The sequence below is a fragment of the Musa acuminata genome, chromosome BXJ2-4, assembly GCF_036884655.1.
Source record: "Musa acuminata AAA Group cultivar baxijiao chromosome BXJ2-4, Cavendish_Baxijiao_AAA, whole genome shotgun sequence".
Classification (NCBI taxonomy): Eukaryota; Viridiplantae; Streptophyta; class Magnoliopsida; order Zingiberales; family Musaceae; genus Musa; species Musa acuminata.
In genome coordinates, this window is record NC_088341.1 from 45668196 (window position 1) to 45689954 (window position 21759).

General features: G+C 40.4%; 3 protein-coding genes and 1 long non-coding RNA gene across 5 annotated transcripts; 2 read left to right on the top strand and 2 right to left on the bottom strand.

Moving 5' to 3' along the window:
- Window positions 1–5759: 5759 nt before the first annotated feature.
- On the bottom strand, window positions 5760–7080 carry LOC135611238 (uncharacterized). Its single transcript, XR_010486474.1, has 2 exons — window positions 6358–7080; window positions 5760–6186 (listed from the first exon to the last, which is right to left on the bottom strand). It is a non-coding gene; the product is annotated as an uncharacterized LOC135611238 (long non-coding RNA).
- Window positions 7081–7234: 154 nt separating this feature from the next.
- On the top strand, window positions 7235–8761 carry LOC103982343 (transcription factor GHD7-like). The gene is made up of 2 exons (XM_009399248.3): window positions 7235–7773; window positions 8274–8761. Exons 1-2 carry the CDS (start codon window positions 7375–7377, stop codon window positions 8583–8585), a joined length of 711 nt encoding a protein of 236 aa, XP_009397523.2. The 5' UTR covers window positions 7235–7374; the 3' UTR covers window positions 8586–8761.
- A 293-nt stretch (window positions 8762–9054) lies between these two features.
- LOC135611239 (uncharacterized) lies at window positions 9055–13943 on the top strand. Its single transcript, XM_065106766.1, has one exon. The coding sequence runs from the start codon at window positions 11238–11240 to the stop codon at window positions 12327–12329; it is 1092 nt and encodes a 363-aa protein (XP_064962838.1). The 5' UTR covers window positions 9055–11237; the 3' UTR covers window positions 12330–13943.
- Window positions 13944–15026: 1083 nt separating this feature from the next.
- Window positions 15027–21660, bottom strand: LOC135581322 (small ribosomal subunit protein mS47-like). Of its 2 annotated transcripts, XM_065106767.1 has the most exons (14): window positions 21490–21659; window positions 21324–21404; window positions 21177–21245; window positions 20987–21050; window positions 19665–19744; window positions 19405–19488; window positions 18529–18613; window positions 17427–17512; window positions 17219–17340; window positions 16720–16780; window positions 15801–15899; window positions 15620–15721; window positions 15500–15541; window positions 15027–15423 (listed from the first exon to the last, which is right to left on the bottom strand). In XM_065106767.1, the coding sequence occupies exons 1-14, from the start codon at window positions 21598–21600 to the stop codon at window positions 15304–15306; spliced, it is 1206 nt and encodes a 401-aa protein (XP_064962839.1). In that variant the 5' UTR covers window positions 21601–21659; the 3' UTR covers window positions 15027–15303. The 2 variants fall into 2 exon arrangements, with proteins under 2 accessions (XP_064962839.1, XP_064962840.1); XM_065106768.1 differs by lacking the exons at window positions 15027–15423; window positions 15500–15541 and having other exon boundaries at window positions 15620–15734; window positions 21490–21660.
- Between the last annotated feature and the right edge of the window lie 99 nt (window positions 21661–21759).

Sequence of the window (21759 nt, forward strand, 5' to 3'; positions counted from 1 at the left end):
ATCAATAATTAATTCAAAATAATAATTTAAAAATATTTTACTCATATTATAAAATATTTTTTTATTAATTAAATATAAAAGACTACGAGAGTCATAATAATCAATGTCGATCATTAAAACTGTTTCATCTAGTTAACTTAAGCATTTGAGGAATTACAAAAAAAAAACCCATCCAACCTCAATCTTCATATAGGTTTGATTATAAAACCAACATTCCATCTTTCATTCGGAATCGGCATTCAAGCTCCTATATATCCCTAAACGAACGCTCGAGCCTTCTCTTGGAACATATTGATTTTATTGAGTACATTGTCACGTATAAATCTGTACAAAATATATTCGATGTAATATTTGTGTATATATATCTTTCGTTTTTGTTCATACTTTGCACAGCATATAGACAACTTATAATAGGCTTGGTAATCTCATCTTGGTTGTCTTTATGATCGTCTTAATCTTATAAATGGATGTTGTGTACAATCATCGTATGAGAAGCAAAACTATCTAAAAATAAGCTATCTAGATAGTCATTTTGGGAGTTTTCTAGCTTAGAGTGGTACAGAGTGTTAGCCAAAACAACATTAAAGAGCTACCAGGTGGCATGCTATTGATAGGTCTTTGGGATAATATGTAAGGTAGGTTTGTTATCTTGTTTTGTAAAAATGTCATGTAAGTACTCATGGGAGAGTTTTGGCCATAGTGGATCATCTTTGACTCTTTGCTATACAATCATTCAAAGTTTGCGGAGTTTATATTTGTAATTTGTATTGTCTATCAAGTATTTACTAAAATGTTAGTTTGCGAGATCCCAAGTCAAATATTTTCTCAAACTTGTATTTTATTTTGCATGTCTTTAAGGGATCATAAGAGGTTTCAGTGAGGTTGATTCTTTTGCGAATGGACACGTAAGGGTGCTACATAACTTAGACAAAACCAATGGAGTTCATGAAAGATGGTCTCTGAGTAGGACAAACACACTTAGAAATACTTAGTGTGCAAACATGGGAGATATAGCAGAGCTGTATTTAAGATAACAAACATGCACGATTGTTTGAGAGAAACAAACATCCAAGATTAGCATTAAGAGGAATGATCAACCCTTCGCATTAGAGACATTACGAGAACAAGCGAGTTGGGGAGAATACGTAATGCAAAAATGTTGAAATGGCTGAGTTTGAGCTATAACTCGAGATCGACAATCAAACTTGGTGGTGCTCAAAGCAAGTGGGGCACTTGGTAAAGGATGAGACTGTATAAGGAGGGATGTGTTCCTTGATAACTGAAAGAGTTATGCAAAGCTCACAGAGGTGAGGAGAATTGTTAACTTGAAGAATTCGATGCTCATACAATGACTTATATGTGACTGATAAATCGTTTGTGGTCATCCTAAGGTAATCGAAACTCGATGCCATGTAGCATGAAATCTTTCTTTCAGTAAGACGAAGTAGTTTAAGGGGATGGTGATCTCTGAAACTTCTAGAGGAAAGGATGCGAAAGGAAAAATTGCTCCAACGTGACAAATATCGAAGGATAAGTTCTGATTTATTTAGAGCGAGGATCATATGCAACGGACCACACATGTTGAAGAGCATACCTTAAGACAACATCATAAATCTCAATGGACTAAGCGAGTAGCGATGAGTCATTATATGATCTCGTATGATGTAATACATTGGTAGACATATTACGAGATAAGTGGAAGAGCGACCATAAGTAATATAAAATGAAGACACGCTTAGAGTCGATATGAAAATTAGACTCAACAGATGGCTAATCAGTGAAATGGTGAGCACGAGAGCCACTATCACTCAATGCAAATCGAAGAAAGGAGCAACTTGGCTAAAACTTGGTGAAGTATCTAAGCCGCATGAAGGGAGTCGACATAGAAGACGGAACATGAATCGAAGACGCGAAGCTTTCCTTCGATAAAAGTTAAGGACATGAACTCTTATAGAGACAAGAGCGAGATCATGTCATTCTATGGGCCCCTTACTCTGATGGAGCAAACTCATTTTTCACGGTGCCAAGTTGAAGGGAGCTTTGAGGCACATGCACCGTATCTCGGTGAAGCAATTAACAAAGAGACTAAGATGGCTTAACTTACGAAGGCGAAGTTAGGGTCAAATGACCTTGATATAATATAACTGGATCTAGAGGTAGATACTTTTGAAGAATATGTTGTGGTGTTGTCATTTGAGTTATCGCAAATGAAGTTATGCATATTAAAGATTATGTTAGGGGCAAAGGGTCTAAGATCCAGATAATGATGCATAAATTTCATCAAAGTCGGTGGACTTCAAGACCTGCTAAGTGACAGACTATCCAAGAGTTATGCTTTATCCGTATGTGACTCAAGAGCAAACAAATATCAATTACAAAAGGAGCAAACACAATTAAAAGTGGCGAAGGCCTTGCGAGGCCACACTTGGAGATTTCTCAATCTGAATTCATCTCACAAAGATTAGAATGCAATAGAGAAGTTATCATAAGGTGACATGATATAATGGATTATGGTGGAACAATTCAAGACAATATGACACGTATGGGAGAAGTCCGATAAAGATCTTGATCATATGAAGGTATCATCAGGAGCTACTGAGAGCTCTACTTCGATGAACAATGTGACAATAAAATGGGCTACTATGGATTTAAAGAGTAAATGTCATGCATTGAAGTTTATAACAGATGAAAGCCTTAATCTTCAGCATATAGAGGTTATGTACCACCAAGAAAAATTTTGAGTGCAAGTACTAGTAAGTCCCATGGGAGGAGACTTAATCATATAAAAGTATGATTAGAGGGGTTGGAGAGTTAAACTGCTCTAGAGCTCATATTCATTTACAAAGCAGATAACAATACCAAGTGAGTGAACGTTACTACTGAGGACACAAAATAGAATAGAATCGACGCAAGTCTTTTAATGTGATGGTGAAGGCTATACATGAGAGTTGTAGTTTATCTTTTCATCAACTAAGGAGAACTACTTGGAGAATATAGAGATATTGAAGTATGTGGTCGAAATAGGAAAAAAAGCGACGACGAGTCCCCAAAGACTTAGCTACCTAAATCCAAGTGTTCGTTAGGATGAATGTGAACTTGAAGGAGTGTCACAATGCCATAGAAACAAATCTACTAATTGCGAAGAAGATGACGTGGATATGAGATAATAGATAGTATCATTATGGGCATGGCATCTCTATGGTACCACAGAGGCAAAACTTCCATGGAATCATTAATCCCTTGCTCTTTATGGAGGGAGAGTGTATAATCATAAAAGGAGCCAAAGAGGTAGAGAATATAGAGATAAACTCTAAATACCAAGTTAAGATCGAAGGATAGAGACCAATGAACTTTGTGAGATTGGTGTCAATGAGCTTATCATCAAGATAATCAAAAGTGGAGAACTTCGGATTAATATAGGAGTGCTTGACCAAGAAATGAAGTAGGCAGTACATGGTATTGTCCCTTTTCTACTCAAAGGAGTAGGAATGATGGACAAGATGATACAATCCCAGATGCGATCAAAACTATCAAAGACTTACTCCAAGTCGAGACAAAAATGTACTCTTTTTAGGTAAAACTTTTTGCTGTCTAGAAGTTTAATGGTAATGAAGAGGCGAATTGTATTAGTTAACTCAATGCAAGGAATGTAAATACTTCAAGTGCTTCAGAATTATGAGTAAAGAGTAAGAGAAGGCTACTAACTAGCCTAATACATGAAATATAACCCTCGAGAAGGTGGGTGAAATCAAGTAAACTTTGTCTTCTTAACTCTTGAAAGAACGAGTGAAACCGAATATCATAGTCCTCTTATTTACCTAAAAGAGGAGCTTTGCATATATTTAAAAACCCATCAAAGAAACTTACTGAAAGATAGTAGTTGTCAAATCCTCACAAATCATGATCGATTCTACTAAGAGTAGATTGTCAACTTCATTTCCTAACATAATGTCAATCGAAAACAAAAGTTATATAAATATATTTGGAGGTGACAAATAGAAGAGAAATTGATAGACAAATTTTATGAAAGAAATACTTCTAAACTTCCAAGTCTACGAGGCAATGCTCATTAAAGTTTCAACAAGCATCCATATAGTTCAAGTGATAAGAGACTTGCACACATCAAGGTCTTTTTCTTCATGTATGAGATGTATAAAAATAGCAAAGATTAATATAACTCGATCGACCCTACACCAGGGTCAATCATTAGTGAGTTGAAGCAACATTAGTGGATTAAAGTTTGACTTCTCAACATTAGCGACAAAAAGCAATTGAGAGCAAAGAGACACATTGTAATTGAAGCTAAAAATTAAAAATTCAATAAAAATAAAAAAAATGTAATGTTTGTAAAAGCTTTGATGAGGACATAGAAGAAATAAAAGGGCGGGGGGGGGGGGGGTGGTGTTGGGGGGGGGGATATCACAAACAAATATGTACAAAAATTGTTTAATATAATATTTATGTATGTCTATATCTTTCAATTTTGTTCATACATTGCATAACATATAAAGAGGGCTTGCAGTAGGCTTGGTAGTTTAATTTTAGTTTATTTTTATAGTTGTCTTAGCCCCGCAAATATGGATTATGTGTAATCATTATGCAGAGGTAAAACTATCCAAAAAAAAGTCATGTATGAAATCATTTTAGGAGTTTTCTAACTCTATAAAATGACGTGGAGTGTCAACTAGCATAATACCCAAAAGTTAGTCTAGATTGCACATTAGTGAATGAGCTTTGGGGTAGTATTTAGTGTTGACTTGTTGTCTTATTTTATGATAATATTATATAAATATTTATGAGGACTTTTAATTATTATGGATCATTTTGAATCATTCATTTATTATACGATCATTTAGAGCTTGTAAAATCTATATTTATAATTTATAATATATTTACTAAAATATAAGAATGGTAGTTTAGCTCCAAAGATACTTGTGGCATTACGTAGTAAATTATAGTTTAATGGCTCATCTCAAAGTCCACCTATAACAAGATAGGAGTGCTCATCAAACAAACCTAAATGGAGGGAGAGGAGGAGATCACACCAGTTGGATGATGACAGCTGAGGTGATGTCTCACGATATGTTATCGTTGAAAATAATATAAGATAATAACAATTATTGAAGAAGCTTTATTGACGAAACTTTAGCTTAAATACATTAACATATCCCTCTCCTATTTATACATATTAGAAGGAAGGATTTCCCTCAACAAAATGATGAATTTTTCTCAACAAAATAAAGAGATTTCCTCATATAGTTGGAAAAATCTTATTTTCTATCATGCCCCCCGTAAGATGGTGCTCATGTCAAGGATACTAATCTTGGATCGATGCAAAGAATGATTTACGAGCGAGAGTCGTTAGTAGAGCAAGAGCAGATCGCTGTTGCTGCTGCTACTACGATTGCTGTTGTTGTGAGGGCACATGCGTTCCTTTTGTTCCCCTTAAGTCTGCCCTTCGTTCTCCTTAAGTCCGTCGATTGTTGGCAGATCAACGAAGACTATCGTGGTGAGGAAGATGAGGATTGGCCGTGGAGCCTCTTAGGAATTTGGCTGCAGCGGCGTTAGTCGCTGGCCGAAGGCAAGGGCGAAGCTTTACTTTTCTCAGCGACGTTGGTCGTTGACCGAAGGCAAGACCAAAGCTTCTCTTTTCTCGCTGGTCTGATACCATGTTGAAAATAATAGAAGATAAAGAACAATTATTGAAGAAGCTTTAGCTTAAATACATTAACATGTCCCTCTCCTATTTATATAGAGGAAAAATTTTCCTCAATAGAATAAATTTTTTTTACAGATTTCCTCGTATAGTTGGAGAAATCTTATCACTTATCAGTTGAATAGCCGGAAGACAGATGCTACAGTAGCCTGTGTCTCCCGGGGTTCTGCCACTTGTGGCCATGGATGCAAATGCTCCTCGAGGCTCCGGTAGTAATCATGTGTTGCCGGAGACAAACAACCTTGTCATCGGATGCCCAAAGGCTACACGTACACCACTTCATGTCGGTGCGTGTGTTAACCTGTCTCCACCCGAATCTACTCCCCTCGCCAAAGCTCAAAACGCACGCAGCACTCCACCTCACATCACCAAAGCCATGCACGTAATCCTTGGCGCAATAAGCAGCAGGGTTTCAGCTAGCTTTATACCGCTTTCCGGGCTACCTGACGCAGAAGATACGTTGGCCATGACTTCTTGGTGGTGGGGAGAGCCGGATATGGCCGGAGGCAACCAGGGCCATGCAAAAGATACGACCATCTTGGTTGATGAAACCAAAGCGGAGCAAAAGATTGCAGGGCGAGGAAAAGGTGTGGCGGAGGGGGAGATAAGAGGAGATCTGATGACGGAGAAAAGGGACTCACAGTGACGGCCGGTGGCTTGGATTCTCTCACCCTCTCTCCACCCTTTAATTCTCTTCGTCCTCCTCCTCCTCTTCCACTTTATTTCGGAATAACTTTGCTGCTCATATTGGAAGCTGTCTCCGTTCTTCCCCTTTATCATCAGCCTCCTTAAAGGGGAGGAATCCTTTGTGGATGGATGGATGGGTGGATGACTCCACTTTTGAGTGCAAGCTAATGGATACTGGTTTCTCTTTCTCCAGTCATAAACAAAAACAACAAAAAGAGGAATATTATATCTGTTTTCCTAAGGAATGGAGTGAATTATTATGTAAACCAACAGCGTTTCAGATCTCAAGTCGTTTTCTTGAATCACCACCACATGTTCTTCCACCCCACACTCCTCATCGACTCAACATTATCACTGTAGTTATAAGTCGGCAGACGTGTGCATCTTTCACTGTCTGTCATTAGCAGTCCTAACTGTGCTGCTTTCAACACTCACTCCATGACAAGATGGTATTAGCTTTCATTTCTGAGAAGATACCATGGAGTCATCGAAGAAACTCCAACCTCTGGTTATCTGAGCACCACGTCGTCCGCCCACCCACACGATCGCCTCTCCTACTCCAACACCAAACCCCATGGCAGGCACCTCAGGATCAGACAAGCCATGTCTCCAAGTGTAGGCTTGGCACCTGTGGAGACATGAGAGCCCACGTCTTCCTCTTCGATGCTGAGAGCCCACCACCTGCTGGGTCTCGGCTTGGGTGGGGATGCCACCGGCCGGTCGCTGTCTTTCTGGGGAACCAGAATTCCGTCGCCACAGAATTCCCTAACACTCCAAAGCCCCAAGCGTTCATCACCAAACATTTTTGGTCTTGCATGTACGCACGCCAATGGCGATGATTCCTCATTGCCGCCCACACACACCTATATCTCTTCCTCGCTCCTCATTGCCGCCCACACACACCCCCATTTAACTCCCACCACACCTCGGCAGCCCTTCCCTCTCCCTATCCGGCTGCCGCCCTCAACCACATGATCGAGGTCATGTCCTCGTCCAACCCGTGCGACGTCTGCCGCGGCGCCGGCGGCCCGTGTCCCCGCTGCACCGACCTCAACCGCGCGGCGCCGACGTTCGACGACCCGGTAATTCGAGGCCCCGACGAGCTGCGCGAGTTCCAGTTCTTCGGGCACGACAGCGCGGTGGCGTGGATGTTCAACGATCTGAACTACGACGGGCCGCCGCCGGAGGAGGAAAGGCCGCCGGTGCCCTCTGGGTACCAGCCTCTTTGTAGCTTGAGAGAAACCAGCGATGAGTTCGGAGATGGGTTGACTTTTGATGTCTGCTTGAGTGCGACTCGGCCGCCGGACTCGATCCAGGTCTCGACCGCGGCAGGTCTGGCCATGAGACAGCCATCGTCGAGCGCCACCATCGTGAGTGGTCCAGCTCTCTTCGATCTCTCATAGCAGTTTTGTGGTTTCTGCGGTCATCGGTGGCGGCATAATCACAGCCTATTATTCTTCCTCCTTTTATTTCCCCTTCTTCTCCTCTTTAGAAGATTTCCTATTTCATGTGACCTTGAAATTTATAAGGTAGGAAATTTATGTGCCCAATCTCAATCAAATTATCCACAAACAAAAAGAAATCTATCACTTACCGCAGCCAAGGAATATGCTGTAGAACTAGAAAGGAGATCAGATTCATTGCACCAATTCTAATCTTTCCTGATACCAACTTCTTTCTTGTCGATTTCTACACTAATAAACCTAATGGTCATCTTCCAGCATCAGCGAATCCATCATCATTATCCGATTGGAAACATCCACTGATACAATTATTATTTCATGTGCCTTCCGTAAGCAGGCATTTTGAGCAAGCCAAACTTTTCTCTCATGAATCTGTTGTCTTAATGACTACCAAAACTTCTTCGTAGATGTCCTTCTCGGGCACCACATTCACGGACGCTTCGAGTGGGAGCAACCAAGAGGCGGGACATCCCACGGACGGCGGCCGAGGCAGCGACGCCAGCAGGGAGAGAGAAGCCAAGATCATGAGGTACAAGGAGAAGCGGAAGAAGCGGCGGTACGAGAAGCAAGTGCGGTACGAGTCGAGGAAGGCGTACGCCGAAATGAGGCCGAGGGTGAAAGGCCGGTTCGCCAAGACGCTGGCTGCGAACGACCAGCCGCCGCCGCCGGAGAGGTCTTACGATCCTAACAGCCTTGGTTTCAGCTGGTTCCGTTCCTAGCTAGACCTTGATCCTTGAGCTGTGGGTTCGATCTAACAAGTGTGACAGTGCTTCGATCCTTAATTGCTGCTTTACTCTTGTATTGCTTGCTAATCTTACTGTTGTATCGCTTTTAATCATATGTACTCTTGAGATTATGAGTATCAACTCCCGAATATACACTCTTGTTCGTGTTAGGGTTCTTTAGTATCTTAGGAGATTCCAAGGAGTCTTATTAAATTCTAACTATTGGAAGGAGTTCTAATTAAATTTATTTTTTTAAATAAATTTAAATTTGAATTTAACAATATATATATATATATATATATATATATATATATATAATTCGTGTGTGTGTATATATATATATATATATATATATATATATATATATATATATATATATATATATATATATATATATATATATATATATGCTTTTGATTAAGATATGGAAAGATCTTTTCTGTTGGTCGGAATGAGGTAGAAAGACTGTGACTTCGCTCACATCAGGAATGTTTGACGATAAAAGGAAGATGAAGCTTTAACTCTCAATTATGGGGAAGCGAAGAGGAAGAGGCGCCATTTCTGCTCCGGTGCCCCCTTTGCTACGAGGCCAACAAGGTATGGTCTTTCCGCTCCGGGCCTTGCTTTTCTTTCCTTTGTATTTCTCTCTGTCGGGTAATGCGAATACAATTTCTTGTGTGATTTGGTACTGCCATTTCCAAGGTTGGAATTAGATGTTCATTGCAGGGCATGGGAAGGGAAATTTAACATTCAGGATCGAGTCTTGTTTTCTTTCTTCCCCATCGATGCAGCAGTTCACTGATCGATCTCGTACTCGGATCGATACCGTCCTTGTTGCCTATGTAGCAGCCCTTTTCTCAACCTAGAAATACCAGATCAGATGTTTCCCGGGTGGATTTTGGTCGTGATTGTTGCATCTAATAGTTTCCCTTCTTCCCCACTGATTGACCATGCCACCGTTGTCCAAACATTTTCACTTCTTGTGGACTGGATCGTGATTGCGTCTACCATGTGTTCGTTAAAAGGACCACTGGGTGCTGTCATGGAAAGTGCCCAATTTGTGGCGTAGGTTTTAGGCCAAGGATGCGAACTCGATCTACCCATGATCTGGATTTGAGTGTTGTTCGTGTGGAAGATACTAAATCCATTGTGGTATTTGATCCATCTTTTAGTAGACATGCATCTAGCTGCTTTACTTGGTTGCTAAACAAAAGAATGAACAGTTGACCAAAATTAGCATCAAGGCTTAGTACCTGTTGAAAGCCTTCTTTCCTATGGGGGTTGCTGCATGATTGCACTCCTTTAGATGTCACTTTCAGTACAACAACTGAAGGGGGGCAGTGAAGCACCATTGACTGCACATGCCATCAGTTTGTGAAGTGATCATGAATAGGACAGAAACATGTCATCAACAAGGTGTTGTATGTTCGCAAAGTTGATGTAGTCACTCTTGATATGCCTGATATCTTGAAGATATATGGAATTTAGTAGGGAGTTTTAGGAGATAGTTATAGTAGTTAGGTTGTGTCCGTGTATTGATGGTCACTCAAACTATCATCTTCTTCCTCATCTCCTCTTTGAATTCCTAATCTCCATCAGAAAACAGCTTGGCTTCTGATCGCCTTGAACTCCATCACTGGATCATCTTGCAGTGAGACTGTGTTGCAGACTTGAGTGGCTAACTTCAACTCCTCTTCCTTCTTCAGTGTCTTTCTCATCAATGCATATTAATATTGTGTCTCCATTAATTTCTCCACGGCAATAAGCCTGTGACAGCAGTCTAGTTGATATAAAAATCCAGTCTCTACCGACAACTCACATGGATGACTGTCATTCTTCCTGTCTCCAGAAAGTCGGCACAGCTCAGCGGAGGGCAATACTGAAACAGTTTGCCTATTTGAGCTCAATAGAAAACAAAAGGAAATGACTCCAAAAGGAACTCTATGACCTTGATTTAGTCCACCTCACATTGAGATGGTTGACTCTCACTGCAGACATGATATGATCATTTTGATTTTGTGAGTTTGCTTGTGCAGACTATTGTATTATAGCAATATGAATGATGGGGATGTTACAGATTATATTCAACTACTGCAATTTAGTTTAAGGATTAACAAGTATATCACATGTTTCAAGTGAAGATCAAACTTTTGCCTGGGGTTAGATTCAGATACTCATCAGCAGTAGCAGAATCCTTATACATTTAAAATTATGGACCAATGGCAGTTGAGGTTTGACCAGTAGTGAGAGACAATACATTTCTGAGGTTGGATTTTTCTCCTTAACACTGACATGGTAAGTACTGAGTGAGAATTCATTTAGTCCTCTCTGGCTTGGTGGAAGAGTGGACTAATCTGCTTGTCTCTTTCTCCTGAACCCCAATTGAATAGTGCCTTTGTGGCCAAAGGTGTTGAGAGGTTTGAAATGAATGACATGTGGAAACAGTACGCTTATTCAAGTCTTCAAAAAATGGACTGACCTCACTTGAATAAGAGAAGGTGATATCATAACCTGGAGTCAGGTGATTGTGATAGCATTAGGAAAGGAAGGTCAATCTCTCACCTAACAAGAAACATAGTACAAAATAAGGCCATCAATTAAAAGGGTATTAAATGCGGGTTAATCCAAACCCAGGTGCAATGGCAAATGAGCAATGGAGGGGTAATCGTGCACTCGACGACAATTAACACCCTTCTCAGGCATCATATAGAGCACAGGAAATCATACTCCACCTTGAATCGAACCCACCACCCAAGTAGTAGTACATATTACTCAAACAGGGCCATCACCTCTTCCTACCACCACTTAACACCGCCTCTCTCTCTCTCTCTCTCTCTCATTGTTTTGCTGCACAAGTTTGGCCGTCAGCACCGTCATCGTCGCCGTCTAATGGCGACGGGATGGGTCAAGTCCCTGCATTGCAAGTCTAACGCCGTGGAAGACGTCGTCTATCCGCCGACGCCGTCGTCCAAGAAGCCGCTGCTCTCCACCGTCTCTTGCAGCAACTCCTCTCACGCTGTTAAGGACGTCGTCTTCCTCTTCCCCAAGCAACCCCGCTCCTCCTCCTCCTATGCGCTGAACAAGAAGCCACTGCCCGAGACGACGCAGAACCACAATCGCAAGCAGAGGCCCGCACGAGCGTCTCCGTCGACGCCGGCGGACGGGCTCGTGCGGCCCGTCCACGCGGACCCGTTCCCGACGATGGAGGAGCTGCCGAAGGGCCACTCCTCGCGGCGGGTGGTGGAGATCATCTTCAGCTCGAGCTGGTCAGCTTCCGCCGGGGGCGCGTTCCCGGGCGAGATCGAGATGCTCTTCCGGGTCGACAACCCGGCCCGGACGCTAGCCCGGTTCGAGGAGCACCGCGCGGCGGTCCGCGGTCGGGCCGTCGATGGCGCCCGCTGCGCCGCGGACGGGAACGAGGTGTTGAGGTTCCACCTCGGGCGCGGCGCCGGCGGCGTTTACGACGCCGGGGTGGCGCGTGACGTGGTGCGGTCGTCGGCTGGGGGGGAGGCGAAGGGGGTCCGAACCTTCGCGGGGAGCGGCGGCGCGCACGCGAGTGGCGACGGCGGGGACGGTCGGAAGGGGATGTTGGTGTGCCGGGTCATCGCGGGCCGCGTCAGGGGCGAGTCGGACCACACCGAGTCGGACGCCGACTCGGTGAGCCTGGGCAACGGGGAGCTCGTAGTATTCGATCCCAGAGCGGTCCTCCCCTGCTTCCTTATCATCTACAAGCTCTAAACTCAACCCTCAACAATGGCTTCCTCCCTTTCGTCTTCAAAGATGTCTTATTTTCTGGTGGTCATCCTCCAACTCGGCTTACCGACCCGGCGATGCCAATGACTGTGGGGAGACGGTCTGATCGTGTAAAAATCCCTCTTTTTGGCACAGGTATAGAATTTTTGTCTGTTCTTGGTGTGCTTGAGTGTGACTGAGGCATATTGTCTGTGTTGCAAGAAACCTGCATCTTGTGATGTTAGATCTACTTGGGCAAATGGTAGGACCAGTGTTCTCGACTTGCTAAGGGGAGCAAGAATCCACGAAGGTGAAGGATCTGAGGTCCACTGCTCTGATGAGATTTGTCGAGTATCGTGCAGCATATCAGTAACTTGAGATTTTGTTGGATCTTCTCAATATGTATCATGTGGTCAATTCTATATTTATGTGAGTTAGATTGGATGATAGTAGAAGTATATAATACATGTCAAGTGAATGGATACACATCTATTTTTAGCTCATGCCCACTGCATTCATGGCATGGTCCCTGCTTGGATTCACTCAATGGCAAGCAGATTGTTAGGTAACTATTGCCATCGCCATTGCCATGCGAGATGAAGATTGTGGAATTTTGGCAACCATGGAATCATGTGAAAGAAACCTTCACTTCTCTACAGTGGGTTAGCAGATAAAGGACATGCGAGCTTATCATCCCAGGATCTTCTCGAGGTAGGTTAGATTGATCAAACATGGGTGCTACATGCAAACAAGAAAGAGAGTCATCAATCTTGGACAGACTAAAACATTTGGTATGTGCTGCTCTAACCAGAAATAGAACTATTGATGCATCAGCTACAGCCTACAAGAGAATGTGGTGTCGGAGACAGTTGACCAAAATGAGTCTCCTTGGTTTCATCACTGACCAGAGTTGTCACTAAATCAATGTCCATCATCGAGGAGAAACTCCATTACTATGCTTTCACTCTGCTGCCAGGAGACAAGTTGGTATTTCTGACTTCCTTCGTTCATGACTGACTCCGTTTAGAATTCAGGGACCAAACTCCATTAAGCTACTGTGATGCTTATGTCATCTTTGATCAAAGGTTTGTCCTCGACCAGTCTTTCTGACTCATTTCTAGCTTTTCTGGCGAAATCAGATCACTGTCAAAACAGCTCTTTACAGTTCTTGTGATCTCTGTTTCAGCAAGGCAACCAGATTCTCTTGATTTAGGAGACTGGCATTGAGGGATGGTTATTTTGGATGTTTCAAAAGTACTATACTAGTGAAACCAAGTAGTGGTCTGAATCGATTGATGTAGAAAAATTATGGAATGAGTTATGATTAGAGATGAAATATCACTGGATTATAAAGCTAACGAAGTTTTTTTCTTGAATCGATATCTGATCTAGATAAACTCTGAATGGTAGATATGGCCATCACTGAATCCTTAAAAATGTGTTCAAGTGCATGCTCTTTGATGGATGTCATGAACAAGAATGCAACAATCCCTAAACTATCTTTTTGTTTCAGATGAATGTTGAGTGGGGAGGGCTGAGAAAGTTCCCAGCCCCCCTCTCTGCTTACTGAAACCTATTAATTTTCCAACTCAGTTATGTTTGTGTCATTAAATGGGTGAGCATTAGGTCCCACCAACCCACTTGGTATGATATCAACCAACCATTTACTCCTGAATCAAATTATGACCCATTTATTTGTGGCAGGTTGCTCAACTGTCTTTTCCTCATGGAGGTTTAGTGCTTCAAGTTGCCACAAATTTCTGTGTAGATTTGCTACTGTACATGCAGATATTATCATATCAGAATCGGACTCCTTTTAGTCCCAAGAAAGATAAAGAGGATGTCTGAAAATATAGCTAAAACCCATGTGATATGGGCTGGCATTCATCATTTGCAATCTAAATTTAATATTTGGAATCTAACTCTTCTGTCACTCCAGCTTTTGTCCTGTTGATTCTGTCAACAATGCTTTGTCAGTAGTGATATGAATGATACAAAATCCCTACATGTGTCCATTCCTTAGCAAACACCATAAAAAAGAAAAGATGTAGGTTGGAAGTTGGAAATGAGTCATAAAAGAGAGAGAGAGAGAGAGAGAGAGAGAGAGAGAGAGAGAGAGAGACTTAGGTGCTTAACCCTAGCATAAAGCAAGTCTGCTACTATACTGTTTCACTTTGCCTTCTATCAGCAGAAAGAAAGAGCATATCAAATGAGTATAATCATATCTTTGATGTAGTTAGTCCAACAGTAATTACTTTCTTTAAGATCAACTTTCTCAATTTTTCTATCTGATGACTGTTACTCCATAATTCTTTGGACACCAGGCTTTCTTTCTCTAGCTTGAATATTTTGGAATTTACCGGACCCCAATCTCAATCTCAATCTCATGATTTTTACAGACCTCAATGACTGTAAAAAGTAAAAGATTTATATAATCAATCTCAAAGAGATGGAAAAGACTTTATTGTTGTTTATTTGTTGTTGTTACTGAACCCCAATCCCAATCTTGATTTCATGTTTAGGCTGAGTTGAGGTGCATACAAGTATGAATCCATTTCATGTGTAAAATTTCACGTTTATTCATCAAGTATCTCAAATGCTCATGCGCATTCATAATATTCAAAAGCTATTACCATTTCTTCCTATGCACAATATAGTAGTTTAGAGTATTCCCGATCAAATGAATGAAGAATGAATGAAGAATAAAAATCCAATCGAGTATTCAGAGTTCTTTAATATGCCCAATCATAGTTTCAATCCAAAGGAGAAGAGAACAGCAGCAAGCTTTGCATGTACTGCCACATCCAGGATGGATTTGTTTCAAGGACTGTTTCAATTTGGATATGAAATTGCTGATACTCTCTTTTCTATTTCCTAACAAAAGAGTTAAACCTTGCTTGCTATAACAGAATTATACAACCATCTGCCTCCCTGGTTGACTGGCTTTGTGAAAGCTGAAGCATTCTGGACAAATCCAGAATCAGATAAAAGCTTCACGCAAGTGCGTAGGTAGCTTTAGATCAGGCTCGAATTCACCAAGAGGTGAGAAATAATGATCGACCATGTCTTCTGATACTTTTTCCAGAACTGGAGGATCCCACTGCATGGTTCATGAATGAAAACACTTCATAAAATAATGAAAATTTTGAACCATTTTAAATTGTTGCTATAGATACCTTAGGAGCCAAGTCTTTATGGACTAATCGTGCTCGAACACCCTGTAGAACCAGGAGAAAGAGGTTAGGAAATTTACGGAACAAACTAAAACCTTTCTAGTTGATCAATGGTTCAAGTACCTCGCAGAAGTCATTGGAAACCAATTTTGAGATCCCATGAAGCGACATTCGATACTCGCGAACAAGACATTCATCGAATGTCTGACATCTTCCTTCTCGGATCTATTTAAGTTTTCTGAGGAAACATCAGCGGATAATTACCAAGAGCATGGTATTCAGCAAGAGGGTTCTAACAACTTACAGATCGCAGGGAAACCTTTAAACTCAATGGAGAAGCTTCTTTTAGTTTCTTTAATGCAGAAATACACCAATCTTGATTTGATCTGGCTGCCTCAGTTTCCTGTGTGTGATAAAGAACATGTAAATGAACGCATTATTGCATAAGACCAAAAATATGTGTTCTTTCTACAGTGGGCTGCAAGAAGGCTGTTGCATTCTCTTTTTTTCTTTTAAGGTCCACCTCATTCTCATTTCAGCACGGTTGAAATGCATGAATAACTAATAGACAAAAATAGTAGAGATTTAGTTTATCTACTAACTCTGATGGTTAAGTTGGAAAAACTTGATGCTTGTAGCTGACTATTCTTAATCCCAAGAAAAGGGTTCACCCTGGTAAAAATTAACAAAAAAAAGAATCGTTGCCTACTCTTTGCTCAAATGACTCACAGGTTGTGGATGTCTTAATCCTGACCCTTTTTTTTTTAACAATTTATGGTGAAATAGAGGAAAAAAATGCTGTCTGAATTATTAATTGTTTGAAACTGCAACCTGGAGTAAGGCCTCATGTTGTCACTCAAATGTACAAAGTGATCCAAACAAAAATGAAAAAGAACTGTATTTCATGTCAAAGCTGTAAAAGAAATAAAAACCATAACAATGCCACAAATTATGATCAAAAGATTATAGCAATGACTTCATGATAAAAATAAAGATTATACTTTGGAACTTAAAAAAAATGAAGGACAAGAATGCATCCTCATAAAAGCAAATAGTGATTTAGCAATCTTACTAGTGAAACAAAATTGTGACCTAAGACCTTTACTTTTCCCTCCAGTTCTCACTAATAAATGAAACCATGATGTCATATGTGCAGCCACAGTAATACATGTACAAATTAATCTGACAAGAGTTGTAGAGATCAATGGACCAAGGGGGCTCACCAAAGCATCCAAGATTTCCTCAACAGTTTCATGGCCAAAACATTTATCTATGGCCTCCAGCCTGAACAAGGAACCAAAATACTCTTCATAAAAGATGCAGCTACTTGTACATTTTCAGTCATTTATATATAAAATAGGCAAAAAAGAAAAAACATCACGGTAGATATTACTATGTCGTATAAAAAAGAATGACTAGTACAGCAATCATCACAATCAGCAAAACAACATAACATTCTTTTGCATAAACTATGGCAAAATAAAATGGTTTATACATTATACATCTCTTCTTTGTGTGGATACATTTTGCATGACAAACTATATTATAGCAGCAGTGAAATGTATCATGTACTTCAGATATGCAGGAAGCTTGTAATCAGCAACATCATTAATGATGCTTTCTGATAGATGTTTTGAGTGAGGAACACAACATATATATCACTACTGGAGCTTGTATCATCTAAATATTATGACTTTGAAGAGATTAAAAGCATGAGAATACCTATGAACAATGCTATTCTTATCTGGATAGACAATATCACCATATTGTGCAAGTGTTGAATCAATTTCTGAAGGATCGTCAGTCATCAACTTAGCAAGCCGTTCATCAACCCAATCAAGCCTCTATTAGTCAATAAAGAGGTGACAAAAGTAAGAAAACTGAAACGAGAACAGAGAGAAATTTCCAAAAATGGAGTAAGGGAACAAACATCACTCATCGAATAGTTTGTAGCAAGGCCAACTGCAAGCATATCTACCCCATTGAGCTTCTCACCTGTTAGGGCCAAGTATTCCCCTACAGCAAGATCATAAGAAGTATTCTGCTCAAACAAAGAATAAAATGCACTGCTATGAAAATAATTGGTCAAGATAACCACAGATTGATGTGATAGAAGTGAAAAACCAACAAAAGCAATACTGCAGAATGAAAACTTGGATCATCATTTGATTGTCCAATATATCCTTATCAGAAAGACTATGGATATTTCCAATAAAGTTAACTCAGATTCTTCTATTACATTTGAAGAAACCCATATGGCATCTTAAAACTCACGAACTCAAAATCATGAGCTGCCATTTCGCCCAGACAGGTAAGAAACAAGCCGTATGTTCTGGTCCAAGCGAGCGTGAACTGGTATGTGCATAATCCTTGTTTCGGGCAGTCCGCTCCAACCCATTAAAAAAATTTGATTTAAGACTTTTAGATGGCCTGAATGTGAACCATCCACGTGTTTCACCTTCTGCTGCCTGATGCGTACGCTTCCTCATCTTCCCCTCTTCCTTTTCCTCGTCCTCCTTCCTCGTCTCCTTCCTCCTCCTTACTCTTCCTTCTTCCTCCTCTTCCCCTACCACCTCCTCTCCTTCCTTCTCATTCTCCACTGCCTCCTCTTCCTTCTGCTTCTTCCCCCTCTTCCTCCACCGCCTCATCTTCTTTCTTCCTCTTTCTTCCTCCACTGCCTCCTCTCCGTTCTTCCTTTTCCTTCCTACTCATTCATCCTTCTTCTTCCACCTCTTCCTCCATCGCCCCTTCTTTTCTCCTCCTTCCTCTTTGACTCACCACTATTGTATATAATTGTCAGAACACCAGAACCAATAGGCATGTACCTGAACCATGTCACTGATACAGGTCCAATACCCGAAATAGCGATCTATGCTCAAAATATACTAGATACACAATACCGGTTCACATAGAAAAGATAGAACCACTAGTAACATCAGATATGAGCAGCGGATGGGTGATTGCAGCAAATGAATTGACATATTAAAGATTTGACATGCGCCAGGAATGCAACTCCATAAAAAAAACTGTACCTAGATGACCATTTAGATTTGACAGGTAAAAAGAAGCCCCAGCATCAGGATGGAAACCTATATGAACTTCTGGCGTCGCAAAGATCTGAAATTGTTCAAACAAGCTGAAGATCATTAAATATAATATATTACTTAACAAGTGAGCTCAACTAAAACTGATGTTACTAGAACAGAGAGGAGATCTAGGTACAGGTTGTTCTCATCTAAAAGATCAAATTGCTAAAACAATTCAATTGCACATTAGATACATCTTAAAAGATTTCAAGAAAGATACATGTGCATTCAATGATCCTTAATAACAATAGCACATAGAACAATGAGAAGGAAAAAAAGATGCACATAATTAATTTAAAATCGTCCTTGAAAATAGTTTTCTGTACAACTTTATATGCAGCAAGTTCAAGACAAAAAACAATGACAGGTATACAAGAAAAGACATTTTATAAAGTTCTTGGGATAAAGCTCATGAAGCTAGTCTTTCATTATTTCACTATAAGAAAAGGAATATGATAAAATAATATTGAAAAAATGCTCAGAAATAGGAACATATATGTATTGGTGGCCATACAAAGAAACATAAATTAACTTTTAGAAAACCATAAAACTCCAGTTTGTACATTCCATAAGTTGACATTTACGAGAAGTATGTTAATGTGTGCATATAAGGAACTTTTTTGGTGCATAATGCATGAAAAATTGTTTTGCAACAGTCACAGATATAAAGCCAATATTACAGAATTCCTTGAACAAACTTAGCATTCAGACCACCAAGTTCACCTGATCAACTAGCTTACAAGACTAAACAACTGTAATAACCAATAATTTATACTAGTAGAAAGTCTAAAGCTCATCACTGTATAAATATGAAACTCATACGGTCTTATCCGTTGCAATACGAAATGTCCCAGGAATAGAGACTCCTGCTCCACCACCCATGGTAATACCGTCCATGATAGCCACCTGCACGAGATAATTAAGGTGCAACTTATTAGAACAAGTGCTGAAGGAGAAAGGGCTCAATTTGGAAAAGTATGACAACAATGCTATGAAGTATGAACTATATACAAAGTGGAGAAAATAGAGTAGAGAGATCAGTATGTTCCTAAGAGAGTGAATTTTAAAGCTTCTGTACTCACATGTGGCTTCAAATATGTACCTACGATGTAAATGAACATGTACAAGTTCCTGAAGAAGTCCTTGCAATTTTCTACCTTACCTGCATGAGAAAAGTAAAAGAACATTAGTTTCAGCCAAAAGTATGATCAACTGTTAAATTACAACAACAATAACATGCACTTATGTCCCATGTCTCATTGTCTATGTAACAGAAAAATCAGAAACATGAAGGAATTTTGACTTCACCTACCATGGAGGAGTTCTGATTTTCCCAATTGGTTAAGGATAAACTTAATTTCGAGAGACTATCAGAAGGTAGAGCATTTTCAAGAGACATATTATAATAAGCTAAGTCCATTCCAGTTAGCTTGATTTTCCAGTTTAAAGTTTAAACTATGGATCAATTGCAGCAATTTCCAGATAATGTCCTACATCCAGCATTCTACAGCAAATCAATCGACCTACTTGTTTTTTAGGTCTGGGCTGATTGTTGCTCTCCTGAGCATTAACCAATACATGGGCTCCCTACAAGAACCAATTAATCAATTTTCACTGCCTAAGCTACTGATGGAAAGATCATTGATTAATAAATATTATGATAGTTACTAATCCATGAACAAGACATTTAACTTTAGTAGCAACCATAATATCTTGCAGACATTTCAGAAAAGGATTAACGAAAAAAATAAGATCATGATCCTATACCTTCTATTTTTCCTACTAAATAATCTCCTTCGTATTTCCTATTTGTTCACCCTCCCTTTTTGTCTAAAATAAAAACATCACAAAGATGTAGAGACTAGAAAACGTGGATTTATTTTTCTTCCCTATCAAGCAAGGTATACAATTTCGTACCGTATCGGAATTTCGACGTTCACTCGGTACGGTACGAAACCGTATACCAAACGATATACCGTTCGATATACCGCTCAATATATATATATATATATATATATAATATTTTTATAAAAAGGTGACTTCGTCGAACAAGGCGATGCGACATCGCCTTTTATAATATATATATATATATATATATATATATATATATATATATATATATATATATTTATTTATTTATTTATCGTTTCGTTCGGTAAGAGGTGGTCCGTGTACTGGTAAACTGACGGACCGGTACGTATCGCTCGTATCGGACGGTATTATTCGAAATTGCTTATCTTGCTATCAAGTTGATTGTGTTGCATAGCTGAAATGATAAACTTCTTTTTCTTTTTATTTAATTTCGACTTTTGCCATAGAGACCAACATCTACACAAGTAAACCAAATCCTAATTCGGAATTAATATATCGTAAACCTTGTAACATCACACAAAGAACACTATACCTTCATTAAGCAACCGATAAAGTGTGACAACATCCCCCCCAGCACAAAACGCCTTGCCGCTGCCCTTCGGAAGATCACAATCACATTTAAGTTTCCTTACGGGTGATTGATGAATACATGTATTACGCAAAGAAAATCCACAATACTACTAATAAAACAATTCGCCACTCTAAATAAGCAAAGAGCTAACCTTCATCAGGACAAACCCAATATCAGGATTATCCTCCCAAGATTCATAGAGTTTCTTCAACCGAATCCCCTAAAAAGACCACAATGCCTAGCCTCATTTTCGGTCAAGCAAAATCTCGAACACCAAAAGTGCATCAGGAAAGCATACCATGCTGTTGGTCAGAGCATTGAGAGCAGAGGGCCGGTTGAGGATTGCGGTACGGGCAGCCGCCTTGCCCTCTACGAGCACCTGAAAATTCAACAATAAGCAGCGAGAAACGAAAGGCAATAATCGGGAGTGAGATCGCAGGGATCAGGATCGACGGGAGGCTGACCTCGTCCTGGAGTGCGTGGTCATGGGCGGACGAGGGGCGCGTCGTAGAGAGAGCGCGGCGGAGAGACGGGATGGACCGCCGGGCAGACGCGAGGGCTCTGAACCTTTGCATCTCCGCTGGCCGCCGTCCGTCCGTAGAGTAGGGTTTTCGAAGACGACGGGAGGTAATGAAACTTAAGTTACGGCGAATATAACGGAAAACTCCGAATCCGTTATAATCAATCATTTATCCCATTTTTTATTAGGATATAATTCAGCCTAAATTTTTATT